The sequence below is a fragment of the Capra hircus genome, chromosome 27 (assembly GCF_001704415.2).
Source record: "Capra hircus breed San Clemente chromosome 27, ASM170441v1, whole genome shotgun sequence".
Taxonomy (NCBI): domain Eukaryota; kingdom Metazoa; phylum Chordata; class Mammalia; order Artiodactyla; family Bovidae; genus Capra; species Capra hircus.
Genome location: NC_030834.1, coordinates 24,217,802 through 24,235,404, shown reverse-complemented (window position 1 = coordinate 24,235,404; position 17,603 = coordinate 24,217,802). Strand labels below are relative to the sequence as shown.

General features: G+C 37.3%; 1 protein-coding gene across 4 annotated transcripts in view; it reads right to left on the bottom strand.

Moving 5' to 3' along the window:
- TUSC3 (tumor suppressor candidate 3) overlaps positions 1–17,603 on the bottom strand; it is a 240,898-nt gene that overhangs the window by 11,847 nt on the left and 211,448 nt on the right. For all 4 annotated transcript variants that reach the window (XM_018042012.1, XM_018042013.1, XM_018042014.1 and 1 more), the window contains 2 exons: positions 8,628–8,702; positions 3,069–3,159 (listed from right to left, as the gene is read on the bottom strand). In XM_018042012.1, the coding sequence (XP_017897501.1) occupies positions 3,069–3,159; positions 8,628–8,702 (166 nt within the window). The remainder of the gene's footprint in view (positions 1–3,068; positions 3,160–8,627; positions 8,703–17,603) is intronic.

The following is a 17,603-nucleotide window of genomic DNA, read 5'->3' as shown; positions in this document are numbered from 1 at the left end:
GATCACAACAAACTATGGAAAATTCTGAAAGAGATGGGAATACCAGACCACCCTGACCTTCTTCCTGAGAAATCTGTATTCAGTTCAAGAAGCAACAATTAGAACGGGACATGGAACAACAGACTGGTTCCAGTCGTGAAAGGAGTATGTCAAGGCTGTATATTGTCAGCCTGCTTATTTAACTTATGTGCAGAGTACATCATGCGAAATACTGGGTGCAATGAAGCACAAGCTGCAATCAAGACTGCTGGGAGAAATATCAATAACCTCAGATATGCAGATGACACCACCCTTATGGCAGAAAGCAAAGAAGAACTAAAGAGCCTCTTGATGAAAGTGAAAGAGGACAGTGAAAAGGTTGGCTTAAAGCTCATCATTCAGAAAACTAAGATCATGGCATCCGGTCCCATCACTTCATGGCAAACAGATGGGGAAACAATGGAAACAGTGACAGTCTTTATTTTCTTGGGCTCCAAAATCACTGCAGATTGTGATTGCAGGGTAGCTGAGACGGTAAAGCGTCTGCCTACAATGCGGGAGACCCAGAATCTATCCCTGGGTCAGGAAGATCCCCTGGAAAAGGAAATGGCAACCCACTCCAGTACTCTTGCCTGGAAAATCTCATGGACTGAGGAGCTTGGTAGGCTACAGTCCATGGAGTCACAAAGAGTCAGACACGACTGAGTGACTTCACTTCACTTCACTTCTTTGGAAGAAAAGTTATGACCAACCTAGACAGCATATTAAAAAGCAGAGACATTACTTTGCCAACAAAAGTCCATCTAGTCAAAGCTATCGTTTTTCCAGTAGTCATGTATGGATGTGAGAGTTGGACCATAAAGAAAGCTGAGCGCTGAAGAATTGATGCTTTTGAACTGTGGTGTTGAAGACTCTTGAGAGTCCCTTGGACTGCAGGGAGATCCAACCAGTCCATCCTAAAGGAAATCAGTCCTGAATATTCATTGGAAGGACTGCCGCTGAAGCTGAAACTCCAATACTTTGGCCACCTGATGCAAAGAACTGACTCATTTGAAAAGACCCTGATGCTTGGAAGGAACAAAGGCAGAGGAGAAGGGGACGACAGAGGATGAGATGGTTGGATGGCATCACTGACTTGATGGACATGAGTTTGAGTAAACTCCGGGAGTTTGTGATGGACAGGGAGGTCTGGCGTGCTGCAGTCTGTGGAGTCGCAAAGGATCAGACAGGACTGAGCAACTGAATTGAACTCAACTGATTCTTGTTGGCTTAGGTGCTCTGATGTGTAAGGAGATCTGGAACTTGCTCTTTACCTTCCTCCATTTTCTGTCAACTAAATAGGTGTTAAGAATCATATAACTTATGACACTTTCCTTTTTATAATTTAGATACCTTTCATTGACACCATAAATGCTGTAGGTTGAAATGAATAAGTGTTTTTTAAGTAAATGAAAACTTGAGTAATGGAAATATTCTTCTACAGATTCTGTTAATGGAATACATGCAAGTCAAACTGAGACTCTAATCATACAGAACCATGATCCTCAATCTTAGGGTAGGGGAGAAGAAGAACAGAAACTTCATCTTTCTTGGGCCTACTTCATCTTGGATTTGATTCTTCTGACTTCGTATTTTCAAAACCAAAATGAGATAGCCAGAGAGCATCAAGAATAAAAACCAAGAAACTGGAGACTTTACTTGGCCTTTCTTATTAAACTTCTTGCCCTGAGACCTCATGTTTTTTAAAAATTATCTTATACTGCAGACCAGATTAAAGGCAGATGGTCCCACAGCTCACATCTGATATTCAGATTTCTTCTACTCCTTGAGTACGTTTATTTTTAATGGATGTGAGAAGTCTTGGAAACGTGCCTCTGCCCATATGAAAAGATACAGAGGCAGGGTTGAAGTGTTTTACTCTTTACAATAAGCCCTTAATCAGATCTCTGTCATGGGAATAGTTCTGTGCCCCAGATAAAGCTACACATGGCTGCCATCACCTATGAAGAAACATTTTCTTGAAGTAATTGCTCAGTTCACAATGGCAACCCACTCCAGTATTCTGGAGAATTCCATGGACACAGGAAACTGGCAAGCTACAGTCCATGGGGTCACAAAGAGTCGGATACTACAGAGCGATTATCACTCATTCACTCACCTGCAAGAGGGATGTAAATTATGAGATTTTATTTTCTGTCAATATATCATGAGCTCTACTATCTCAACAGAAAGTGCTCAAAATCTTGGAGAAAAGGGATCTTTATTTCTTCACTGGGGAGGAGGATGCTCCCTAGAGAAAGTGGAATACTTATTCCTTTGAGATGAGGTAAGGGAGGAATGGTCAAGAAATGAACCTGTGCCTACTTCCTGACCTGGATAACTGTAATCTGGTTTGTTAGCTGTATTCTGCTTTAGTAACAATAATAGTTTGGTTATAATAACATTGTTTCAGAATGAATTTTCAACATCTTCCCATCCCCAGTTATCAAACTATGTTGATGAAAATCTTAGGAGATGTTCTTTTATGACAGCTTGTAGTGACCAGAGATTCTTTTATCATTTCATTTTCCATTCACATTGCCATTCTTTATTTGAAAAAGCTAAAACTTTGAAGAATTCAAACTATGATGGAGTTTACTGGACACTGAACACTAGATTATATGAGAAAAAATTTGTAAATGAAGTAAAAATCATGAATAGGCAAACCAAAACAAGAAATTTTGATAAACTCCACAAAGTTGAAAACTCATTTTGTTATGTGTGTGTCTGTATATGTATGTAGTGTATACATACATGTATATATCCACACACACATACATACATATGCATGCAACATATATCTAAAATGAAACTATCATATACGAAGGACGGCAGGTACCATGCCTTATATATATATCTCCTTCATATAATCTGTGCTGAACACATAGTAGGTGCTCAAAAACCTGCTTAACAGAGTTTAAGATGACTTTGCAAATAAGGTAGCTACTTTATATTAATCCTTAAATACATGTTAGAAACATAAAAACATGAAATTCGATTTATTCTATTAGTTTAAAATGAAAACATTCATATTAGTATAATGATATTACCTGTAAGGGTAGCCGTGGTACTTGGAACGAAATATTGAAAGTAAAAAACTGAAGAAGAAGACCACCAGGCCTAATCCCACGAGACAAATAACTAGAAAGAAACAGAAAACTCCATTAGTGTAGACACACACAACACAAATGTTTATATTTTTAAAAAGCATTCAGTTAATTACACATACTTACATGTAACAGCTCATGGCACATACAGGTACCACAAACCAGATAATCATTATTTTCCACATTCTTCTCAATGACAATTTACTACTTGGAGTATGAAAACAAAACAAAAAGAGTGGTTGATCTAAGTTTTTGGATGGTATTCTTCTCTTACCGAATTCCTACAAGTACTAAAACGCCCCCAGAGGGAACAAAACAAAACACAAGAAAATGTGATCAACCACAAATGAGATTATCGGTCCCTGCACTGTGAAGTACTGGTTATATTAGCAGAGACATCTACAGTATTGGAATGTGCAATATAATTTTATTTTCAGATGCCATGCAATATTTACAAAGAAATGTAATTTTAGATGATTGGCTAGATTACTGCTTCAGTAAACGCCTGTTACTTACAAGTGATAGTTCATCCCAGCATACCGAAAGCCAGTAACAAAGGCTTGGGGTGTAAGAAAATACAGACTGTGATAGTCAAAGAGGGAAAACCAACCCTAAATAGCTGGTGATAGTGTTAACGCATTAGTGTTCGTTTTACAAAGGAGCAGGTGGTGAATGTCACAGCAGAATATGCTGTGATTTAGGTTTCCAGCATCACTTTATCCCTCACAAGTTGACAACAGGGACATTTTTTCCCTTTCTGTTACGGTTAGGAAGATTTTACTCTACAGTAGGTGACTAATCAAATATATATTATGAAATATATGCAAATACATCTAGATTTTTAATTAAATTTGCTAGTAGTAAAATCTTTAAATGCTTAAAAATATGAGCCAATTAAAAGCAGGTATGTTTAGAATAAAAGAAAATATATATTTAGAGAAATGGAATTTTACCTAAATCTGCTCTGTAAATAAGTTCTTTTAATAAGAAATACCTAAATATTTCTTAAAAATAAAAATTATGCATGATACTTATATCCTTTCATTAGTTTCAGGGAATTCTTTAAAAACACTGGACTATCTAATATGATTAATTATAAAAGAAAGGGGAAGATAAAAGAGATTAAACACACCAAGACAGAAGAAAACAAGGGAGATTAAATAATTCTATATGCTTCTATAGTGATGAACTATAATTTTTAAATTATTCTAGCATATAAATTAGACCAGGTTTAATTACAATCCTAGAAATCAGTAGAGACTTTAGGAAATTGTTAAAACATGATCCAGAAGCCTGTTGATCAGTTTTCCTTCAACTCTGTAGGAATATCACTCTCAGGTTTGAGAACAAATTGTGAAAAATCCTAAGTACTTAATAGCATTCAGTTGCAGCCTCTGTGACATTTCATATATAACACACATGCAGGTGAATTCCAAATGAAATTTGGCAGAAAATAAAGCAAAAAAAAAAAAAGGCTGCTGAATACTGCAAAAATGAAAACCACCTTTTCCCCCTGAAATTGTAGAATGCCCAAACAGACACCAGCCACTTGACATAGCAACTTTGCTTATAATAATCTTAGTGCACCCAGGATGAATGACATGATGCTTTACATCTTCCTACATTTGGTATGACCACACACTTCTTCCTTTCCTCAGTCTTCTTCCAGGAGCTGAGTAAAACACTTTATCACTCCCTTTGCTGTTGACAGTATGAAAAGGCGAAAAGATAGGAAACTGCAAGATGAACTCCCCAGGTCGGAAAGGACCCAATATGCTACTGGAGATCAGTGGAGAAATAACTCCAGAAAGAATGAAGAAATGGAGACAAAGCAAAAACTACACCCAGTTGTGGATGTGACTGGTGATAAAAGTCAAGTCGGATGTTGTAAAGAGTGATATTGCACAGGAACCTGGAATATTAGGTCCACGAATCAAGGCAAATTGGAAGTGGTCAAACAGGAGATGGCAAGAGTGAACCTCAACATTTTAGGAATCAATGAACTAAAATGGACTGGAATAGGCGAATTTAACTCAGATGACCATTATATATACTACTATAGACAAGAATCTCTTAGAAGAAGTGGAGTAGCCCTCATAGTCAACAGGAGAGCCCGAAATGCAGTACTTGGATGCAATCTCAAAAACGACAGAATGATCTCTGTTTCCAAGGCAAACCATTCAATATCACAGTAATCCAAGTCTATGCCCTGACCAGTAATGCTGAAAAAGCTGAAGTTGAACATTTCTATGAAGACCTACAAGACCTTCTAGAACTAACACCCAAAGAAGATGTCCTTTGCATTATAGGGGATTGGAATGCAAAAGTAGGAAGTCAAGAGATACCTGGGGTAACAGGCAAATTCGGCCTTGGAGTACAAAACAAAGTAGGTCAAACGCTAATGGAATTTTGCTAAGGGAACGAACTGGTCATAGTAACATCCTCTTCCAACAACACAAGAGAAGACTCTACACATGGACATCACCAGATGGTCAATACTGAAATCAGATTGATTCTATTCTTTGCATCCAAAGATGGAGAAGCTCTATTCAGTCAGCAAAAACAAGACCAGGAGCTGACTGTAGCTCAGATCATGAACTCCTTATTGCCAAATTCAGACTTAAATTGAACAAAGTAGGGAAGCCACTAGGCCATTCAGGTATGACCTAAATCAAATGCCTTACGATTATACAGTGGAAGTGAGAAATAGATTCAAAAAATTAGATCTGATAGGGTGCCTAAAGAACTATGGATGGAGGTTTGTGACATTGTACAGGAGGCAGGGATCAAGACCATCCCCAAGAAAAAGAAATGCTCAAAGGCAAAATGGTTGTCTGAGGAGGTCTTACAAATAGCTGAGAGAAGAAGAGAAGCAAAAGGCAGAGGACAAAAGGAAAGATATACCCATCAGAATGCAGTGTTCCAAAGAATAGCAGGAGAGGTAAGAAAGCCTTCATCCATGATCAGTGCAAAGAATAGAAGAAAACAACAGAATGGGAAAGACCAGAGATCTCTTCAAGAAAATAAGATACCAAGGGAACATTTCATGCAGAGATGGGCAAGATAAAGGACAGAAATGCTATGGACCTAACAGAAGCAGAAGATATTAAGAGGTGGCAAGAATAAACAGAAGAACTATATCAAAAAGATCATGACCCAGATAACCATGATGGTGGCTACAGCCATGAAATTAAGAGACCCTTGTTCCTTGGGAGAAAAGCTATGACGAACCTAGACAGCATATTAAAAAGCAGAGACATTACTTTTCCAACAAAGTTCAGTCTAGTCAAAGCTATGGTTTTTCCAGTAGTCATGTACGGATGTGAGAGTTTGACTATAAAGAAAGCTGAGTGCTGAAAAATTGATGCTTTTGAACTGTGGTGTTGGAGAAGACTCTTGAGAGTCCCTTGGGCTACAGGGAGATCCAACCAGTCCATCCTAAAGGAAATCAGTCCTGAATATTCATTGAAGGACTGATGATGAACCTGAAGCTTGAATACTCTGGCCACCTGATGCAAAGAATTGACTCATTGGAAAAGGCCCTGATGCTGAGAAAGACTGAACACAGGAGGGGAAGGAGATGACAGAGGATGAGATGGTTGGGTGGCATCACTGACTCGATGAACGTGAGTTTGAGTAAACTCCAGGAGCTGGTGATGGACAGGGAGGCCTGGCGTGCTGTAGTCCATGGGGTTGCAAAATGTCAGACACAACTGCGTGACTGAACTGAATTGAACACTTGATATGCACCGTGGGAAATGTGTCTCAAAATGTGATCAAGTAAAACAGAAGCTATTTACTTGATTCTATGTGGTAGAGCAAAGTAATGGAACTGAGGTACAGGCACATGGGGAAGGAAGAGGACTCAGGAGGAGTCAGTGGTGACCCAACAAACCATGCACTGCAGCCGTTCCCAGATAGCATACTTGTGAGAAGAAAGTGCTAAGAGGGTACAGACGGATTCTGACCTGGGCAACAGTAACCACAGCACTTGCATTACATCCAAAATAAAAACCACACTGGGATCAAAAGGGCTAATTTCAAAATATATTTCCCATTCCCCACTCCTTCTCTCTCTCCCATGCACTTGCTTGTGCACTCTCTCTCGCACACACATACACAAATAAAGTGGCAGTGGGTGGGGGTTGAAGTGATTTTATGTATATATATTACACACTCTTACTACTTTAATGTGATAGGATGTATGATAAATAAATGAACATGTAAGAATTTGTCCTTATATAAATACTATTCATTGGTCCCAAGAACATCACATTCTTTATGCAAATGATAAATCATAAAGTGATGTTCTGAACAATGTTTAACTAAACAAAGTAAAGCATCCACTGCTTCTGTGGTTTCTTTATAACAGTATGTAAATGGCATCAGGGGAAATGAGGGTAAAGGATCTATTGCATCCAAAATGTTTCAACACTCAAGATCCCTAAGTATTGTATTTAGAAATCACTATGACTGACTGACATTCGTGTCACCATAGCTAAAATTCCCACAAAGAAAATAAATCTGGATTTTTATTTTAATCTTTTTAATAGGAATCTTCTCCAGATGCCTATGTTCCTCATACATACATTCTGAATTTTAATAGGGTTCAGAAATGCAAAGCATATTGATAAAAATCTTAATTATAGGTTTGTGGAAGCATAATCATAAACTCACATAGGGACCTTATGTCAATTACGGAAAGATTTGTGGCAAGAATACTGAATTTAAGGCTCTCAGACATTCTTTGACCCATGCTCCTGAGGGAAGAAGATTTTCCTATGTGTTTTTTCCCTTTTCCTGCCAAACACACTTCATAAAAATGTGTCATCTCTTATTGGAACTTCCTGAGGGGAACAGTTCTGTCAAAGGATGAAATAGTCACCTGGTTAAGACACAAAGCTGAAACTCAGTAGAGCTGTGAATGTTGGAATATCATTGGAAAGGCAAAAACCCTGAAAAAGACAGTACCAAAAGATGCCCCCTTTCAAAATGTAGCTCAAAAGAGGTTTTGGAGGTAGTTGGAAGGCATTATAACACTTCGGGGTACAACACTTATGCACAGACTTCTCTGTCTGAATCAGTCCTTGAATGCACAGATGACTCTTGTGGCATAGGGGACATATTATTAGCCTGTAAATCCTCTGAAGACTCTGTCCCTAGAACTTTCCCCCTCTTCCTGTACGGTGGACATGACCAAAGAGACCATAACTTCACCAGAGGTAAATCAAACCACCCCCAACAAGGGCAAATGACAGCTTTTCTTTATACCCAATTCCACAGAAAAGCACCAGTCCCATTTTGGAAGAAATGTATTTTTAAATATTTGTGCATACACCACACATCCAAGAAAGAGAAAAAAGTAAGAAACACTGCGGCTGTCTTCAAACCAGAACCTTTCTTTAGAAGTTCGTTTACAAAGGACTTTTTATCTATTTCCCATTTGATTTAAATGAAGCTTGACTAAAACAAACTTACAAAGATACCAACACAGAGACTTACTCCGTCTTTTTCCAACATCTCCCTTGGATGTTGCCGCTTCATTTAGAAGAACCATCCCCATGGTGATAGCAGCATCTATAGTAATTGTCAAGGAAACATTAGAAATAGATGCAAATAAAATCTATTAATTGTTCTGGACCTGAACACCATGTGCACAGAGGTGAGGTGAATGCTACTTACTCTCCTGATATAAAATTACTGCTTTTCATGTATTTAAATAAATATGCCTTCATTTTTAGATTCCTGCTGCTGCTGCTAAGTCGTTTCAGTCGTGTCCAACTCTGTGCAACCCCACAGACGGCAGCCCACCAGGCTCCTCTGTCCCTGGGATTCTCCAGGCAAGAATACTGGAGTGGGTTGCCATTTCCTTTTCCAGTGCATGAAAGTGAAAAGTGAAAGTGAAGTCGCTCAGTCATGTCCGACTTAGTGACCCCATGGACTGCAGCCTACCAAGCTTCTCCATCCATGGGATTTTCCAGTCAAGAGTACTAGAGTGGGTTGCCACTGCCTTCTCCTACATAACCTCAAACTTTGCTTGGTGAGACTTTTAAGGTCTAATTCTAAATGCTCTTAAATTCCAGGACTTTAATAGTGCATATGAATTATATACTCTCAAAACCAATAAAGATATTTCACCTTATACATAAAGATATACATACACTAGTTACACTTAGAATGACATTTCACTGGGCAATCACAGAAAATTAGAATATACTCAGCATGGAACCAACCAACCAGCCTTGGTGAATGCCTAATATATGCAAGAGAGAAAGCTACTAAATACCATCCCCTTGCCTGACATAAATGTTCCTGTTGTTGTCATATGTGCCTCTTTGCAAACCCATGGACTGTAGTCCACCAGGCTCCTCTGTCCATGAGATCCTCCAGGCAAGAATACTGGAGTGGGTTGCCACTTCCCTCTCCAGGGCATCTTCCCGAACCAGGCCTCTCCTGCATTGGCAGGCAGGTTCTTTACCACTGAGCCACCAGGGACGCCCACCCAACACACATATATACACACCACTAAACTTTGAGGAAATTCATGATAACAGTTTGAAAACTTCTGAAATTTAGATAATTGTAAGTTCTTTGTGTTTCAGTTGTGTAGTGATGGGGAAGTTACCAATAATTAACTGATAGAAAAATTAAAAGCTTGTTTCACTGAAACTGCTGATAAACAGGAAATTGACTGCTTAACTTAGTTCTTTGAAGCAGACTGATGGGACTGATGTAGATCCTTAAAAAGGAGTTCAATTAGGATTCCCCTTCCATTTTTTTCTGGCAACATCCTTTTATATTCATGTATAATTCTAATCTATCCACTTAAGTGTACAGACTTGAGCTACTGACAATTCACACAGACTTCTGGATTAATTTATCTCAAAAACATTTTCTATAAATATTCAAAATATAAATCACATTTAAAAATTATTTTATATAGATACTACAAACAAAACAAATATTTATTTTATGATGCCATCTACTGAGAAGCTTCCAAAATTCTTTCCAAAATATAACACTGGGGGAAATAGCACTATTTTTTGTTTCTGGGGGAAAATAAAGTTTAGAAATTAGATGCTTTAAAATTTCAACTGATGAAAGCTGTATATTAAAACATTCTCAGGATAAAACTGGATAGGTAAACACCCATGTGTACATTGTGTGTAAGTGTTATTAGCAGACAGAGACAGAAATAGTCACTTAGGGAAAGTTATTAAGCAAATTACATTTTATTAGATATTAACTATTGTCACTCAAGTGTAACATACCCCTGTTATTGTCTTCATAACATATATATATATACTTACAAAAAAATTTACTACTGTTCCCTCTGTAGGGCTTCCCTGATAGCTCAGTTGGTAAAGAATCCACCTGCAATGCAGGAGACCCCAGTTCGATTCCTACGTCAGGCAGATCCGCTGGAGAATGGATAAGGCTACCCACTCCAGTCTTCTTGGGCTTCCCTTGTAGCTCAGCTGGTAAAGAATCCACCTGCAATGTGGGAGACTTCGGTTCGATCCCTGAGCTGGAAAGAGCCTCTGGAAAAAGGAAAGGTTACCCACTCCAGTATTTTGGCCTAGAGAATTCTAGGGGTAGCAAAGAGTCAGACGTGACTGAGCGACTTTATCACTTTGTCCCTCTGTAGATTTGAAAACTGCGTGACCAACGTGTTTCTCATTTGGTTAATTTTGAACTTCACACAAATTCAAACAGTGTTAGTACAAATCTGTAAGATTTTCATCAGAGTATACTAACTGTTATTGGTTTTCTTACTCAAGGGCATTTGTTTCCAAGTGTTTGCTATTACAAATACTCCTACAAGGAACATCTTCTTATATATACATGTGAAATATTTTTTCTAGGGCCTACACCTAGAGGTAGAGTTTTTGAGAGGCTGATATGTGTAGTTTCAAATTTACTAGGTATGATCATATTCTGTAAAACAAGTAGTGTTAAAAGAATTACCATTTCTTTACACTGCACTAACACAGTTTTGCTGAACTACTGATTTTATCAAACTGTTGAGTAGGGATCTGTCTCACTAGTGAGTCAGTTTATCTTTTGATATGTTAATTCCTTTTTTTGCTTAATGTTTTGTATTATGCTTACTTTTTTTTTGCCCATTTCCCATAAGTATATTTGCCTTTTCTTATTATCTTTGAAGATGCTTCAGTTTTTTCTGAATATGAATGTTTTGAAGTGTTACATACGGATTCTTCTACTTGTCTTTTAAATTGTTTACTTATGCAGAAGGTTGTCATTTCAGTATGGTCAAAATTGTTATTCTTTTCCTTTATGAGCTTTGGTTACTGTTTCTTACTTATGAAATTAATTCCTACTCCTAAGTCTTAGAAATATTCTGTTAGTTTTAGATATACAATATTAAGTGTCTGGACATTTAAATACGTTAGGAACTAACAGTCACCAGAAGTCTAGTAACCACATGTCCCATACAGAGTTACTGCAGATTATCAGCCATATTCCTTATGTTGTATATTACATCCCCATGACTACTTTAACACTGTAAGTTTGTGCCTCCTTATCTCCTATCATCTCCTCTACTGCTCAAGCCCTCACCCAGCTGCCCTTTGCAAACACCCTGTTTTCTGTATCTATGAATCTGTTTTCAGTTTGTTGTTTGTTCATTTGTTTTTTAGATTCCACATACAAGTGAGATCATAAAGTACCTGTCTTTCTCTAGCTTATTTCACTTAGCATGCTCTTTTAGATTCATCTGTGTTGCTGCAAATGGCAAGATTCTTCCTCTAACGGTTGAGTGTTTATGTGTGTCTGTACCTCGTATCTTCTTCACCCGTTCATCCGCTGATGGGCAGCTCGGTTGTGTCCGTATCTTGGCTACTGTAAATAACGCTGCACTGAACAGAGAGGTGTATATATCCTTCTGAATTAGTTTTCATTTTCTTCATGTAAATATTCAGAAAATTACTGAATCATATGCTGGGTCTATTTTTATTTTTTTAGAAACTTTCATACTGTTTCCTATAGTGGCTGTACCAAATTAGATTCCTCCAATCCTCATCAAGGATTATTTGTTGTCTTCTTGATGACAGCCATTCTGACAGGTGTAAGGTGGTGCCTTACTTGGATTTCATTTGCAGTTCCTTGATGATTAGTGATTTAGACTATCTTTCCACATGACTGTTGGAATTATGTCTTCCTTAGAACAGAGTTTAGTCCACTTAAGTCCTCTGTTTCTAAAATGTGTTGTTTGTTTCTTGATACTGAGTTGTATGAGCTGTGCATCTGGATATTAACTGCTTATTGGATATATAAACTACAAATATCTTCTCCCATTCAGTAAGCTACCTTTTCATTTTGTTGATGGCTTTTTTTCCAATGTGCAAAAAGCTTCTTAGTTTGATGTAGTCTCACTTGTTTATATTTGCTTTTGTTTGCTTTGTCTAAGGAGACAGCCAAAAAATTATTGCCAAGATCCATGTCAAAAAGCATTCTGCCTGTGTGTCTTTGAGGAATTTCATGGTTTCGGGTCTAACCTTTAAGTCTTTAATTCATTTTGACTTTATTTTGTATATGGTGTGAGAGAGTGGTCCAGGTTCACTCTTCCGCATGTAGCTGTCCAGTTTTCCCAACACCATTTATGAAAGGGGCTGTATTTTTCCCACTGCATATTCTTTCTTTTTGTAGCTTAATCGGCCATAAGCGCCTGGGTTTATATTGGGCTCTCCAGTGTGTTCTGCTGGTCTGTGTCTCCACTTTTGTGCTGATTCTATACTGCTTCTATTACCATAGTGTTTTGTGCTGGGTCCTCGTGGCTGTGTGGGCTTTTCTCTGGTGTGGAGAGCAGGGGCTACTCTCTAGGGGCGTGCAGACTTCTCATTGCAGTGGCTCCTCTTGTTGCGGAGCATGTGTTCCAGGGCACACAGGCTTCAGCAATTACGGCACGTGGGCTCAGTATACGTGGCTCATGGTCTCCAGAGTGTAGCCTCAGTAGCTACGGCACAAGGGCTTATTTGCCTTGTGGCATGTGGGATCTTCCCAGACCAGGGACTGAACTGGTGTCCCCTGCATTGCAAGGTGAATTCTTAACCACTGGACCACCAAGGAAGCCACATAGCTTTTTAATATAGTTTGGAATCACGGTCTATGATACCTACAGCTTTGTTCTTCTTTCTCATGACTGCTTTGGCTAAACAGGGTCTTATGCAGTTCTGTGCAAATTTTAATTATTCTAGTTTTGTGAAAAATGGCACTAGTATTTTGAAATCTGCAGATTGCTTTGGGCAGTATGGACTTTCTAATATCTTTAACATAAGGCAGGTAATGTCATTCTTTTCCTCAGAGTACTCTTTACTCACAGTGAGATGGTAAGTTAATAATCTAAGACCTCAAAACGACCTCCAGGTGGCACCTCATTTGTACCCTGATCCACTTCCTATACTGCTCTGCCCTTGTGGGCTCTTACTCGTGTCCATGGTATTTTTTCAACAAGAAGAACCCTCTGCCTCAGGATCTTTGCACTTGCTATTTCTCTATCTGAATGCTATTCCCCTCAATGTCCATGTAACTCACTCCCTCACTTCCTTTGGGTTTTTGATCAAATGACAGTAGAGAAGCCTCCTTTGAACACTGTACTTCTTATCCTGCTTTATTTTTCTCTTTTAACATTATTTTTTAAAAGGAATTTAGAACATGTATCTCTATTTACTGTCTCTCTCCTGTCACTACGGTGTTAGTGCCCAAAGGGTAGGGAGTTTATTTTCTTCACTGTCTTACCCAGTACCAACTAGGCTCTGATATACATGATTGCAATCCTCAGTTTACACATAGGAAACTGAAGCCATCAGAGAGATCTAAGTAACTTGTGCAAAGCGACAAAGTTAGTGAGTAAAAGGTGCAAACCAAAAGAACATAGAAGAGTTGAAGCAGGATGGTAACAGGGTTAGAAGAAAATGATGAGGGAGCAGCAAAGGAACAAAATAGTTAAATCTGTTTAACCATGTATATCTTTATGCTAAGCATAAAATTTTATATCAAGTGAAAATGCACTTAATATAATTGCATCTCTTTACAAATAATAAGAGAAATTCAGGCAAAGAAAGATAATAAAAAGTTAAAAGCAACTGTCTTGGGGTAATAAGGTTGTGGGGTTTTGTTTTCTATTATTTATACTCTACATAATCGTAGTTTGCAAACTTTTCCTGTGAAGGCCCAGAATGTAAATATTTGGGGCTATGCACGATGTATGGTATATTGTTACTATTCAATTTTGCTACTGTAGTGCAAAGTAATCACAGACAATTCACAAATGAATAGGTGTGGCTGTGTTCCAATGAAACTTAATTTATAAAAATAGCAGTCAGGCTGGAATTGAACCTCGCTGGTCCTAGTTTTCCAACCCCTGCTATAGAGGATCTGAAACAGTGCCAAAGATACTCTAAACTGTTATGTCTGAGAGGAAGTTAGCTTTGCTCTTATGTGAAAATGAAGAAATGCAAAAATCATTGTACACATAATCTCAAAGTAGGAACTTTAAAGCAAAGAGATTATTAGATATAGGTGTTATGTACAACCCCAATGTAAAATATTTTATTAGAGAGCAGCAGGATCAGGAACTAAGTGTGAGTTTTTTACATAGAATGTTTCCTGCAAAAGTGAGTTTTCTAGTCATTAACAAGGAAAGAGCTGTGAACCTACTTTAAACTTGATGGCTGTAACTGAGATACATGAATTATACTAAATGGCTTTAAACTGGCCAACCCTCCTCTTTTATCTAAAAATACTTTTGAGCTTAAAAACTTTGAGTGTTGAGAATTATTTAGGTCAAGTTTTATTCTGTCAATGAAAATAATTTTTGGCAAAAGAGAGCCTACATAATACTATCATTTGGGGAAAAAAATCACATTTGTAATGTAAACATTTTTAGAATATGTACTGATTTATAAACACAGGAAGAAGCTTTGACTCTAACATCTGTCAGAGTTAATGTATAGGTCTTCCTTTATTGGGTGGAAGGCTGACTGATTAATGAAAGCTACAAATCTCTGAGAGATTCTGTGTCAAACTCTGGAATAACAGATACATTTCTGTCATTAAACTGATGGGTGTAACCATTTGACTAAGCCTTATTAAAGAATCTCAACATTAAGAGATATAAACATATACCAGCTAAACAGTAATGTTCCTAAAACTTTTTCTGTTGTCTTGAGATTAATGACTATGCCTACACAGACACAAACACACACACACCTTTGTTCTACTTCATGTATAACTTTGCACATCTGTATTGATTAATATCATATCATTATACACTTCAGCTACTATGCACTCTCCAGCCCCCTGCTTATCCTGTCAATCACTTTCTTACTGCTAAAAAAGTCAAAATATTGACATGCTCCTACATAAAATAGGAGCTGCCGTTTGTGTAAATAACAAAATCCACAGAAAATGAATATCCTAGAAATGTATGTGCACAGAGATGCACACATTTGCATCACATTATAATCCATTCTCAATCACAAACGATGTTAGGTTTACTATGGCTCCTAAGAAGAGACCCAGGATTGTCAGTTTAAAGATAAATGTGAACAAATGTTGGGGAAAAGTCAGCATATTATAGAAGACTTTATCTAAAATATCTTCAACTTGTATCCATCATTAATTTTTGTTCTGTAGTATGTTTCTCCTTGGACATAACACATTAAAAGAAACATTTGCTGTCTATCATAGATTCAAAATAAGTCAGAGTAAAACTATACTCTCATAATAGATGGAAAGCAAATGTTTTTCTCATAGGAAAAGCAAATGTGATCTTTATGAAAACACATATTTTAAAATATTTAGAAACAGTTGTTACTGCTAGTATAATCTTTGCCTTTTATATCAGAACCTTTACTTCTAATTGGTATTTATCTCATGTTATCTTGACATCCCAGAATTTAGAGGATGTGCAGAATTAAGGGACAGGTCAGAATTTGTATACTTGACAGTAAAGTCAATCCGAGAACTCGTGTGTCTGGTTTCCACTACCATGTAGAACATGTCTTGGTGAATTTAGATCAGATTCAAATTTCTTAGCAACGTATGGAAAGATATTTATTATCCAGCCAACTAACCTTTCCTCAGTCTGCCCTGCACAGTCTTTGAATACTCTTCTACCTGTTACACCTTCCACTGGAATATTCTCGCCCACTCATTCTCCACCTGGGGAGAGCTCCTTTTGTACTGTATAAAAACCCGGCTAAAAAGTCAATTCAACTTTTCCATGCAACAGGTTGCCTCTTGATGCCTCATACTAATAAAAATTATTTTTCTATTAGCCTACCTTCTTCCAAACAGCAAATATATTTACAACAGGTGTTAAAACATAACTGAATCAAAAATTTTAAAAATATTTTATTTGGAAAAATATAGAGATTTATATATTAGCCTTAGTTCATATATTCCTTATTAAAATGTCATAACATTTTTTATTATTTTTTAAAATAGCTTTCTCTCAAAGACTACTTAGGATTTCTTCCCCCCCTCCTAAATAAGGTACTGCAATAAAAGACTACTAACAGGGGAAAAAAATCTTATTTTTACTAAATGTCATTCTATAACCTATGATATCAAATGACTCCCATCTGTTCATTCTTAGATTTTTTAAAATAAATTTTGTATGTAGCAACTGCATCTAATGATCTGGCTTACTAAATTAGGAAGAGAAAACCAAAAGGCAGAAATATTCTCCAAAGATAAACAAGAAGTTACCACCTGGAATTTGCATTTTTTCAACCCACTCCAGTATTCTTGCCTGGAGAATCCCATGGACAGAGGAGCCTGGAGGGCTACAGTCCATGGGGTTGTGAGGGTCAGACACAACTTAGCGACTAAACCACCACATAAAAACATACATGCAAATTACCAAAAAAAATTATAAAGTAAGTTTTAAAAAATTAGTAGATTTTGCCAAGTAAAAGTAAAATCAGAAATTACTATATAATGGCTTCTTCTAAACTTTTATTGATTATTTTAATGAGCCCACCATTTTAAGACATTTTCTCTTTTCATAGATAAAGGCAAATAAAAAGAACAGCAGCGATAAAGCAACAAATAGTTACTGGCAGCAGAAGATAATACATTTTACTGTTAAAAATCTACATGGAAGATGTCATACTGTTTGTAAAATTTCTTTGCGTCCTAAATCTCGGCTTGAGGTCAATGAGCCATGAAATGAAACCTTGGGGAACTTCTGCCATACAATGGAATGACGGTCTTAACACACCTTTTCATTCCTTCTGCTAGATATTTCTGATTTAATAGCTGCTTTGAAAGAAGTATATTGCTAAAAAGCTACATCATGGATTGAAAACAGAAAAAAAAAACTATACAAATAAGAACCAAAAAGTTACCTGCAAAACATATTTCCCCTTTTCTATAGGTTCACTTTCTATGGTTTCAGTTACCCACAGTCCAAAAACATTAAATGGAAAATTTCAGAAATAATTCGTAAGT